The following is a 12,106-nucleotide window of genomic DNA, read 5'->3' as shown; positions in this document are numbered from 1 at the left end:
TGAGCTACCAGGAAAGCCTGTAAAAGTGGACTCTAACCACCAGGCACCTCCATTTATGGAATTCTCCAGGCAAGAGTATTGGAGTGGGTAGCCATTCCCTTCTCCAGGATATCTTCCTGACCTAGGGATCTAACCCAGGTCTGCTGCATTGCTGGCAGATTCTTTACCATCTGAGCCACAACGGAAGCATAATAATTCTTTCTGGTTGGGGGGATACCATAATACAGTATCATATTTAGAAGTGTCACTGAGCTATAACCATTTGAAGCCAGCAGCACACTTCCTCCACTGGTGACAATCAAACAGCCTCAAGATATTATTGAATGCTCTTTGGGGAACTAATTTTTCTCACTGGAAAATGACAAACCTAGCCCTCTCTCCAACTGTATTGCTATCTCTGTAACCGTTTCTATGTCTTTAACTGTATGCTTTACTTCCAGGAGGCAGTCATTTTAATAGAATCTAAACTTTAAAATTAAATTTATTATATTTACATTAACTTTGAATGCTAAAAAATCACCAGGATTTAAATCATAACACTATTTACTACTCTGAGGTCTCTATCCAGCCTATGTTTTCTGATAAAATGGAAGAACACAACAGAACAGTGCTGAGTCAATTCATCCTCATGGGAATCACGGACCGCCCTGAACTGCAGGCTCCACTGTTTGTGCTCTTCTTCATCATCTACGTGATCTCAGTGGTGGGCAACTTGGGCATGGTCATCCTCACTAAGGTGGACTCCAGGCTACAGACACCCATGTACTTCTTTCTCAGGCACCTGGCTCTTACTGATCTGGGTTATTCAACAGCTGTGGGCCCCAAAATGTTGGTAAATTTTGTTGTGGATCAGAATAAAATCTATTATTTGTGTGCTACACAGATGGGTTTTTTCATCATGTTCATTATTAATGAACTTTTTATTCTGGCGACAATGTCTTATGATCGTTATGTGGCCATTTGTAACCCTCTACTCTACACAGTCATCATGTCACAAAGGGTGTGTAAAGTGCTGGTGGCAATCCCCTATGTCTATAGCACATTCGTGTCTCTGTTGATCACCATAAAGCTTTTTAATTCATTCTTCTGTGGCTATAATGTTATCAGTCATTTCTACTGTGACAATTTCCCTTTGTTATCTTTGCTTTGCTCAAACACACATGAAATTGAACTTATGATAATGATTTTCTCAGCTTTTAATTTGACTTTCACCCTTGTGATAGTTCTTGTGTCTTACCTGCTCATCCTTGCAGCTATTCTCAGGATGAAATCTGCTGAAGGTAGGCAGAAGGCTTTTTCTACCTGTGGATCCCACCTGACAGTGGTCACAGTGTTCTACGGCACTTTGACATTTATGTATGTGAAACCCAAGTCCAGTCATTCCTTTGACACTGATAAAGTGGCATCTATATTTTACACTCTTGTTATTCCCATGTTGAATCCTTTGATTTATAGCTTAAGAAACAAAGATGTAAAATATGCACTACAGAAGATGTGGAGAAAACTATGTAGTATCTTTTCCTAATGATCAGTGTCAATGTGATTTCTACAAATTAGGTTAAGGACTTCATATCTCACTTTTTGTGTTTTCAGAGGGGAAAATGGACACAACAGTTTAGATATTTAGAGAATAACTTCTACATCCCATTCACACTTCTATGTGATATAAATTTATTAGTGTAAGAAAAAACAGGAAAATATTTGCCATCTTTGACAAGAGTCAAAATATAAGCAAAATATGAAATCAATTTTGGAGTACAGTGGGATGAATTAGGACACAATAGACCATAAGAGCAGTCAAGGAGAGTAAGCTATGTAGGAATGATGAAAAACAGTAAGTACAGAAGGAGAATGAAATGACTTTTAGGACAGTCAGTCTTTGGAATAAACTTTAAAGTATCTATTTGTGTTTGTGTACATGTGTGTGTTTTGTGTTAGCACATTCACTCCATTTTAGTCTTCATGTTCTTCCATAAGGTGTGTTAAAAGCAAACTCAATTTCTCTTTTAAGAAGTAAAAAGGAGGCAGTCTCATGATTTTGTCTATGCTGTATTTATAGCGAATGTGTAATGTGAAATGTAACAATTGATATATATCATATGATATCTGGACCAACTTCCTCCAAACCCTCACTAAAGTCCCCCATTTTTTTGCTTACTTTTAGTATTTTTAACATTCAAGACATTTTCTTTACATCACTGAGGGACTAGACTCACTTCTTTGTCTGCCAACAAAGAAGTAGAATTTTCTATGTAGTCAATTAAATTTCAATGAATAACATTCATTGAAATAAAATAATTATGTGTATGTTGTTTTTGCTGTTCAGTTGCTAAGTCATGTCCAACTCTTTGCAACCCCATGCACTGCAGCATACCAGGCTCCTATGTCCTCTGCTATCTCCCAGATTTTGCTTGAATTCATGTCCATTGAGTCAGAGATGCTACCTAATCCTCTCATCTACTACTTTTTCATCCTCTTTTCCTTTTTCCTTCAATCGTACCCAGCATCAAGGAAATATGTATCAGTTCAGTTCAGTCACCCCGTCGTACCCGACTCTTTGCGACCCCATGAATTGCAGCACACCAGGCCTCCCTGTCCATCACCAACTCCTGGAGTTCACCCAGACTCATGTCCATTGAGTCAGTGATGCCATCCAGCCATCTCATCCTCTGTCGTCCCCTTCTCCTCCTGCCCCCAATCCCTCCTAGCATCAGAGTCTTCCAAGGAGTCAACTCTTCACATGAGGTGGCCAAAGTACTGGAGTTTCAGCTTTAGCATCATTCCTTCCAAGGAAATCCCAGGGCTGATCTCCTTCAGAATGGACTGGTTGGATGTCCTTGCAGTCCAAGGGACTCTCAAGAGTCTTCTCCAACACCACAGCTCAAAGGCATCAATTCTTTGGCACTCAGACTTCTTCACAGTCCAAATCTCACATCCATACATGACCACTGGAAAAACCATAGCTTTGGCTAGAAGGACCTTTGTTGGAAAAGTAATGTCTCTGCTTTGGAATATGCTATCTAGGTTGATCATAACTTTCCTTCCAAGGAGTAAGCGTCTTTTAATTTCATGGCTGCAGTCACCATCTGCAGTGATTTTGGAGCCTCCCCCAAAAAAGTCTGACACTGTTTCCACTGTTTCCCATCTATTTGCCATGAAGTGATGGGACCAGATACCAGATATGTATAATGTCATATAAAAATATGGAGAAGGAAGTGGCAACCTGCTCCAGTACTCTTGCCTGGAAAATTTTACAGATGGAGGAGCCTGGTAGGCTACAGTTCATGGAGTCACAAAGAGTCAGACATGACTGAGTGACTTCATTTTCTTTCTTTCTATAGTTCCTTTTGGAGAAGGAAATGGCAACCCACTCCAGTGTTCTTGCCTGGAGAATCCCATGGATGGAGGGGTCTGGTGGCCTATAGTCTATGAGGTTGCAAAGAGTCGGACATGACTAAGCAACTAACACACACACACATATAAAATAAATATTACTAAAAGTTTTTACAGTTGATTTTTAATTAGGAAAAAAGTATGAACAATACACATATGAGTAAAATAAAAACATTTGTTTCTAGGAAATTATGTTGACAGAAATACAGTAAAATAACATTAGATAGTAGTGGCTATTGAGATTATTAAAATGCTTAATTTTATATTTTTCTTTATATATTCTTCCCCAAACATCTTAAATGAATGGTTATAACTCTCATGATCTGTCCCCTAGCTCAGATGGTAAAGAATCTGCCTGCAGTACAGGAGACCTGGGTTAAATCCCTGGGTCAGGAATATCCTCTGGAGAAGGGAATGGCAATCCACTCCAGTATTCTTGCCTGGAGAATCCCATGGATAGAGGAGCCTGATGGGTTCGGTTCATGGGGTCATAAAGAATCAGACAGAACTGAGCACCTAACACTATAACTTTCATAATGAGGAAAGATATAGTCTCTAATATCTGAATTTTAAAAATTAACTGTGACTAAGTATATATAATATTCCATATATCTGTTATTTAAGGAAGTTGGCTAATTTTTCATAGAATGCAAACATTGAAAAATACCAGTTTATACACAAATGAATAATTTGAATGGACATTTTTGATGTAAATATAATTTAATGCATAATATAATAATATTTTTTAAATAAATAAAATTAGATGAAAAGGAAAATTTACCAACCCCAATATTTCTTTGAAATAGCAATTTATGCTTAAGGCCAGAACCATATGAAAGGATATAATTTAAATATATATATATTGATGTGTTTGGACACTAAGACACACTATTAAAAAATTAAGAATTAAGATAATCTCAAGCATAAATTTGTGTTAAAATAACTCCACTCAAAATTCTGATTCAGATGCTTTGATTGCAAAACTCTACATAATGTTTAGGGCTAAAGAGGTAAACAAATAACTTCTAATTCCTTCAGAAAACTAAAGAGAAGGTACATTTCCTAACACTACTTGGAAAACTTTCCTGTTATAAAAGTGCAAGAGAAGTTATTTTAAGAAAAAAATAACAGTATCAGTCTTAATATATATATTCAAAAATTCTAAACAAAATTGTATCAAATTGAATTAGCAAAATATGGAAACAATAATGCATAATGAGGAAATAATATATTTCACATTAAAAGTAATTTACACACATACCATTTAAATCTCGCCAATATTAATATAATAAAATAATTGAGTAGAAACTAAGAAGGCATGTAAATTACCAGAGCAAAATGAAATGTTTTGGTGAAACAAACAAATAAATAAATACATAAACAAGATCAGTATACTGAAAAGTACAAAGTGCTGAGTAACAAAACCAAAGACAAATTGAATGAGTTGGTAAACTTACTCACTTCACATAGTTTAATACTGAAAACAATCCACACGTCTTTCAATGAGTGAATAAGGTGTATCACCATGTAATAATATTCAGCCCTGGTAAAGAACAGGCATTGATATACAAAAAGTCTAAATGCACTTCAAGAAAATTATGCTGAATGAACACAACCTATTGGGAAAGATTACACATGGTATTTTCTTTATAAAATATTCAATTGTTAAAATTATAGTGATGAAAGCTGCTTAGTATTTTAAGGTAAAATTTTTATTTTAGTATTTTAAGGTAAGTATTTTATTTTATCTTTAGGTTAAAGATAAGAATTAGAGAAGAGAATGGGCATGACGATGAAGGAACGACATGAGCGATATCCATGGTGATGAAGTAAGTCTGTGTGCTGACAATAGTGTGGTTATACAACTGTGCACATATGATAACATTGAGGAGGGTATGTGATTATATAAATGAAGATACACAAATCAGTGCGTGCAAGTCTGGTGAAGTCTGAACAAATTTAGTCAATTTTACCAAAGATAATTTCATGGTTATGATATTGTACTGTTTTATGCAAGTTGTTACCACTAAGAGAACTAAAATGGACAGAAGTCTCCATGTTTTCTTTTTGAAACCTTCTTGTGATCCTATAATTACTTCAACATAATTTTTTTTTTTAATCAAGTTTAAGGCTGCTTGGAACAATATGGGATAAGAAAGAGTAGTCTATATTTCCATAACTCTGGGAGATGGTTTATATCAAAGAGTGCTCTGCCTATATTTTCTTCTAAAGGTTTTATAGTATCTGGTCTTACATTTTGACCTTTAATCTACTATGTATAGTGATAGAGAATGTTTTAATTTCATTCTTTTACACATAGTTGTCCATTTCCCCCACCACCATTTGTTGAAGAAACCATCTTTTCTTCATTGCAGTGTTATTTTCTACTTGGTCGTAGATTAATTGGCCATAAAAAAGAGTCAATAAAGAAAAAATCCATGAATTTTTAGTTTAATGAATAGTGAAAAGCTACAGCATAGATAAACCACAAATAGCTACTGAATTATATTCAACAATGCACATTTACAGCTCAATAACAAGTTATATTGTTGTAGAATATGTGGATTACATGAGACACATGAAAACATATGTCAAGGTAGACAAGCAGAACTGGAGAGGATTTTGGACATGATGGAAAAGCAAGAAATATTGAAATGTGTTAAAGGTAAATCCACTCCAGTATCCTTGCCTGGAGAATCCCATGGACAGAGGAGAGCTGGCTAAGGTCCATAGGGTCACAAAGAGTCAGACATGACTGTTCCATAGAGTTAAAAAAAGCAAAGAATATATATACAAAATTCTGCATATATATATATATACACACACAAAATTTATTTGTATTTCATTTAAACATTTTAAATATGCCATAGAACAGTAATTTAGCACAGCATTTTGAAATCCACTAGAGAGACTTTTGGAGAGCTGAAGGAATACTGACAGGCTTGTCTTACAGATGAGATATATTAATCCAGATTCCCATATGGTCGTATTAGGGTATTACAGGGAATATAATATAGATATATGATAGACAGATAGATAAATAGATTTATTTAAGAAAGTGTACAATGTTATAATGGGGGATGGTAATGCAGAAATCTGTGGGCCAGGGTGGGTGGCAGACAGCACTAGATGATGCTGAGCACAAATGCAGGAAACCTAGGCAGACTTTTTTTGTGGCAATCTGGAAAAATGATTCCTTTTTCTTTGGGGTTTCTCACTCTTAATTGAAAGAGTCTCACCATATTCTGGAGGGAAATATGCTGTACTCAAAATCTACTGCTTTGAAAGTTTATCACATCTAAAAAAGTATCTCTGCAGAGACACCTTGACTGTTTTTTTATTAAACATCTGGGTAGCATAGTCTAACCACACAAACACAGAGAATAAACTTTAGGGTCATGTGAAGAAGAAAATTATTTAAGAGTAAAAGGTGAAATGACACAAAAAAATACCTGTAAATATTCTAACTCATTGGTGTGTATAAATAATCCTGGACCACTAACAAAAATACCCCCTCCCTTGTTTCTGTTAAGCTTTCAAATGCTTCAGGGTCAAGCAAGAAATTGCTTGTCATCTCTTCAGGGAGAGTCCCAGAGGATGGAAAAGAATCCATAAGTTGTTCTTACTATGCATGTCATGAAGCACACGAGGAAGCCAAGACAGAGGTTTCATGACAGGTAAGCAGTATAGCTCATGTAGTGTCATATTTTATCAATATCCAGATAGTTCTGAAGATACTAACAAGGTAATATTTTTATTCTATGATAAACCACAGCAAAATAAGGGGATTTCTGTTTTAATTCTATGTACACTTTGCTATTGTTAATATATAAGCAGAATAGGACGTCAGTACTTTTTCTTCAGACTAATTATACAAGTATTTTCACAAACACTAATGAGCATCTTTGAAACATCAGTGCCATGTTATGTAATATTTTTATAAATGCCTAATTATACAAATAAGAAAGGAAAAGTATAACACAAGAAGCCTAACTAAAGGGTTAAGAATAAAAATGAAAATCATGGCAGAATCATGAAGCTGCAAGTGGTTAGTTTCTAGCTAGATTTTATTCAGTCATTGTCTCTGTGCTCTTCTTATTTTCTTCTCAGAAATATTAATAGTGAAAGTCACTCAGTCATGTCTGACTCTTTGGGACATCATGGACTATACAGTCCATGAAATTTCCCAGACCAGAGTACTGGAGTGGGTAGCCTTTCCCTTCTCCAGGGGATTTTCCCAACCCAGGGATTGAACCCAAGTCTCCTGCATTGCAGGTGGATTCTTTACCAGCTGAGCCACAAAGGAAGCCCAAGAATACAGGAGTGGGTAGCCTACTCCTTCTCCAGCAGATCTTCCTGACCCAGGATTCAAACCAGGGACTCCTACATTGCAGGCAGATTATTTACCAGCTGAGCTACCAGGGAATTAATACAAATTTTTAAAAATCTGTAAATTTTATTTTTTTCTGGTATTTTAATAAGCAAAGATGGGCATTTCTACTTTACATTGACATGAAAAAACATTTTTGGTAGTTAGGAATCTCTTAAGTAATCAGGTTTATGGTGGTATTATGATATATAACATGTTAAGTTTCCAGGAGAATATGAAACAAATACATATATTTTTCTCAAAATGGATAGTTTTAAAAATAATAATCAGATAATCAACCCTCAAACACACTAAGAACACATTAAATACATGATATTTGAGGCATATTTCCAAATACTACTGACACACTGAAACATTTAATTCTCATCTGTCTTCCCAGAAACTGCAAAAAAGGAAGAGTTGATTCTTCCAATATGGAAAAATAGAGTAAGATTAGTTATATCATTTTTTTCAAAGTATTCCTTTACATATACCACAGTTGTATGTATAGCTGACTCTATCTACCCATGTCTATTTCCTGGAGTATTTCCCAGGATATATACAAGTAGTTTCTACTACAATCTGTTAGAGTTTCCTTTTGAAAGCTTATGTCCTGTATCAACAGTGTTAATTGCTTCATCCTGCACCATCTGCATTCACAAAGGGTCTCACATGACTTTTACTATAAACTGATTTAATGTTTCCATTGAGTATTAAAATTTGGGTTCAGTTTTTATTATGTAACTAACATATATTAGTTAGTGTTAGTCGTTCAGTTGTGTCTGACTCTGTGGCCACATAGACTGTAGGGTCTGTCCATGGAATTCTCCAGGCAAGAACACTAGAGTGAGTAACCATTCCCTTCTCCATGGAAGCTTCCTGACCCAGGGATTGAACCCAGGTCTTCCACATTGCAGGCAGATTCTTTACCATCTGCACCATCAGGGACTGTATGTGATAATGTAATTATGTTATTATTGATTTTTAGTCACTGTCATGTCTGAATCTTTTGTAATCCCATGGACTGTAGCCCAACAAGGCTCCTCTGTCCTCAGAATTTACCAGGCAAAAATACTAGAGGGGGTTGCCATTTTCTTCTCCAGGGGTTCTTCTAAACCCAAGGATCGAACTATGTCTCTTGCATTAGCAGAAAGATTCTTTACAACTGAGCCACCTGGAATGCCCCAATTATGTTATCATTATATAAATGACATACTAAAAGTTTAATAATCATCTGTAAAATTAATATATAAAGTATTAACTATTTTTTTTTCATTTTTACCTCCTATATCTTTGTATCTATTTATATCTGTCTTTAAAAGTCTTTGTGAATCTTGGCCTTATTGATATTTTGGGTTTGGTAAATTTTTGTTGTTTATGCTGATGGGGGGGGGGTGGTTCATTCCAGCAGCATCACTAGACTCTAACCATTACATGCCAGCAGTAGCCTCCCTCCAATATCTGCAATTCCTGCATCCAAATCTCTCAAAAGATTATCAAGGTTATTTGGAGGACAGCTTTTCACCAGTTGAAAAACCACTGATTTATTTCTATTGCCATCCCTATCTCTATCATCACTGATTATCTATAATCTATCTATCATTGTTATGTGTATTTAGTGTGACAGTTAGGATTATTTTAAAATACCATGAATTAGAAATTCAAATTTGTCATATTTGTACTAGCTTTGGGTACTAAACCCTACCAGATGATACTATATGATAACTACTGACTATGCTGATATCTTTATAGGGAATAGGTTTTCTGATAAACCTTGACGGAAAAGCTCAATAGAACAGTACTGAGTGAATTCATCCTCATGGGAATCACAGACCACCCTGAGCTGCAGGATCCACTTTTTGGGCTCTTCTTCATCATCTATGTGACCTCAGTGGTGGGCAACTTGGGCATGGTCATCCTCACTAAGGTGGACTTCAGGCTACAGACATCTATGTACTTCTTTCTCAGGCACTTGGCTCTTATGATCTCGGTTATTCAACAACTGTGGGACTCAAAATGTTGGTAAATTTTCTTGTGGATCAAAATAAAATCTTCTACAATTTTTGTGCCATTCAGGGAGCTTTCTACATTATGTTCATTATTAGTGAGCTTTTTATTCTGGCAGCAATGTCCTATGAGCACTATGTGGCCATCTGTAACCCTCTTCTCTACACAGTCATCATGTCAAAAAGGGCATACTCGATGTTGGTGGCAATCTCCTATGTCTATAGCACATTTGTGTCTCTTCTAATCACTATAAAAAATGTTTAATTTATTCTTCTGTGGCTACAATGTCATCAGACATTTCTACTGTGACTTTCTCCGTTTGATAACTTTGGTTTGTTCAAATACACATGAAATTGAACTGATTATTCTGATCTTTGCAGGTTTTAATTTAATTTCATCTCTGCTACTAGTTCTTGTGTCTTACCTGCTTATTCTTACAGCTATTCTCAGGATGAACTCTGATGAAGGAAGGCACAGGGCTTTCTCTACATGTGGATCCCACTTGACCGTGGTTACAGTGTTCTATGGGACTTTGATATTTATGTATGTTCAACCAGAGTCCAGCCATTGCTTTGATGGTAATAAAGTGACATCTATATTTTACATACTAATTACCCCCATGTTAAATCCCTTGATCTACAGCTTGAGGAAAATAGATGTAAAATATGCTGGTAATAGACTATGGAAAAAACTATATAATATCTTCTCTTAAGTTCATTTTGCTATGTGGTTCCTTGAATGAGGCTATGAACACTGAAATTTGTTATGAGTTTTCTCAGAGGGAAATGCAAGGATAAATGATTTCAACATATATTTAGAGATTGACTTCTGTGCACCAGTTAAACTGAGTGCTCTGAACACATTAATAAATGAACATATTCTAGTTGTTTTTTTCTATTTACATATGAAATCTCAGTTCAGTTCAGTTCAGTTGCTCAGTCATGTCTGACTCTTTGCGATCCCATGAATCGCAACAGGCCAGGCCTCCCTGTCCATCACCAACTCCCAGAGTTCACTCAGACTCACATCCAATGAGTAGTGATGCCATCCAGCCATGTCATTCTCTGTCGTCCCCTTCTCCTCCTGTCCCAAATCCCTGCCAGCATAAGAGTCTTTTCCAACGAGTCAACTCTTCGCATGAGGGGGCCAAAGTACTGGAGTTTCAGCTTCAGCATCATTCCTTCCAAAGAAATCCCAGGGCTGATCTTCTTCATAATGGACTGGTTGGATCTCCTTGCAGTCCAAGGGACGCAAAAGAGTCTTCTCCAACACCACAATTCAAAAGCATCAATTCTTCGGCACTCAGCCTTCTTCAGTATTCTTGCCTTGAGAACCCCATGAACAGTATGAAAAGGAAAAATGATAGGATACTGAAAGAGGAACTCCCTAGGTTAGTAGGTGCCCAATATGCTACTGGAGATCAGTGGAGAAATAACTCCAGAAAGAATGAAGGGATGGAGCCAAAGCAAAAACAATACCCAGCTGTGGATGTGACTGGAGATAGAAGCAAGGTCTGATGCTGTAAATATTGCATAGGAAACTGGAATGTCAGGTCCATGAATCAAGGCAAATTAGAAGTGGTCAAACAAAAGATGCAAAGAGTGAATGTCAACATTCTAGGAATCAGTGAACTGAAATGGACTGGAATAGGTGAATTTAACTCAGATGACCATTATATCTACTACTGCGGGCAGGAATCCCTCAGGAGAAATGGAGTAGCCATAGTGGTCAACAAAAGAGTCCGAAATACAGTACTTGGATGCAATCTCAAAAATGACAGATTGATCTCTGTTTGTTTCCAATGCAAACTATTCAATATCAGAGTAATCCAAGTCTATGCCCCAACCAGTAACACTGAAGAAGCTGAAGTTAAACGGTTCTATGAAGATGTACAAGACCTTTTAGAACTAACACCCAAAAAAGATGTCCTTTTCATTATAGGGGACTGGAATGCAAAAGTAGGAAGTCAAGAAACACCTGGAGTAACAGGCAAATTTGGCCTTGGAATACAGAATGAAGCAGGGCAAAAACTAATAGAGTTTTGCCAAGAAAATGCACTGGTCATAACAAACACCCTCTTCCAACAACATAAGAGAAGACGCTATACATGGACATCACTAGATGGTCAACACCGAAATCAGATTGATTATATTCTTTGTAGCCAAAGATGGAGAAGCTCTATACAGTCAGCAAAAACAAGACCGGGAGCTGACTGTGGCTCAGACCATGAATTCCTTATAGCCAAATTCAGACTGAAATTGAAGACAGTAGGGAAAACCACTAGACCATTCAGGTATGACCTAAATCAAATCCATTATGATTATACAGTGGAAGTGA

The 12,106-nt window shown here is 36.4% G+C and overlaps 1 protein-coding gene and 1 pseudogene across 1 annotated transcript; both read left to right on the top strand.

The window, feature by feature from the left end:
• Positions 1-586: 586 nt before the first annotated feature.
• Positions 587-1,525, top strand: LOC104992284 (olfactory receptor 8K3-like). Its single transcript, XM_010845110.1, has one exon. It carries the CDS (start codon positions 587-589, stop codon positions 1,523-1,525), a length of 939 nt encoding a protein of 312 aa, XP_010843412.1.
• Positions 1,526-5,198: 3,673 nt separating this feature from the next.
• LOC104992300 lies at positions 5,199-10,481 on the top strand (annotated as a pseudogene).
• The last annotated feature ends 1,625 nt before the right edge of the window (positions 10,482-12,106 follow it).

Source organism: Bison bison, unplaced genomic scaffold (assembly GCF_000754665.1).
Source record: "Bison bison bison isolate TAMUID 2011002044 unplaced genomic scaffold, Bison_UMD1.0 scf7180017848389, whole genome shotgun sequence".
NCBI lineage: Eukaryota > Metazoa > Chordata > Mammalia > Artiodactyla > Bovidae > Bison > Bison bison.
The sequence above is the reverse complement of the archived record's forward strand: the minus strand, read 5'-3'. Positions and strand labels throughout refer to the sequence as shown.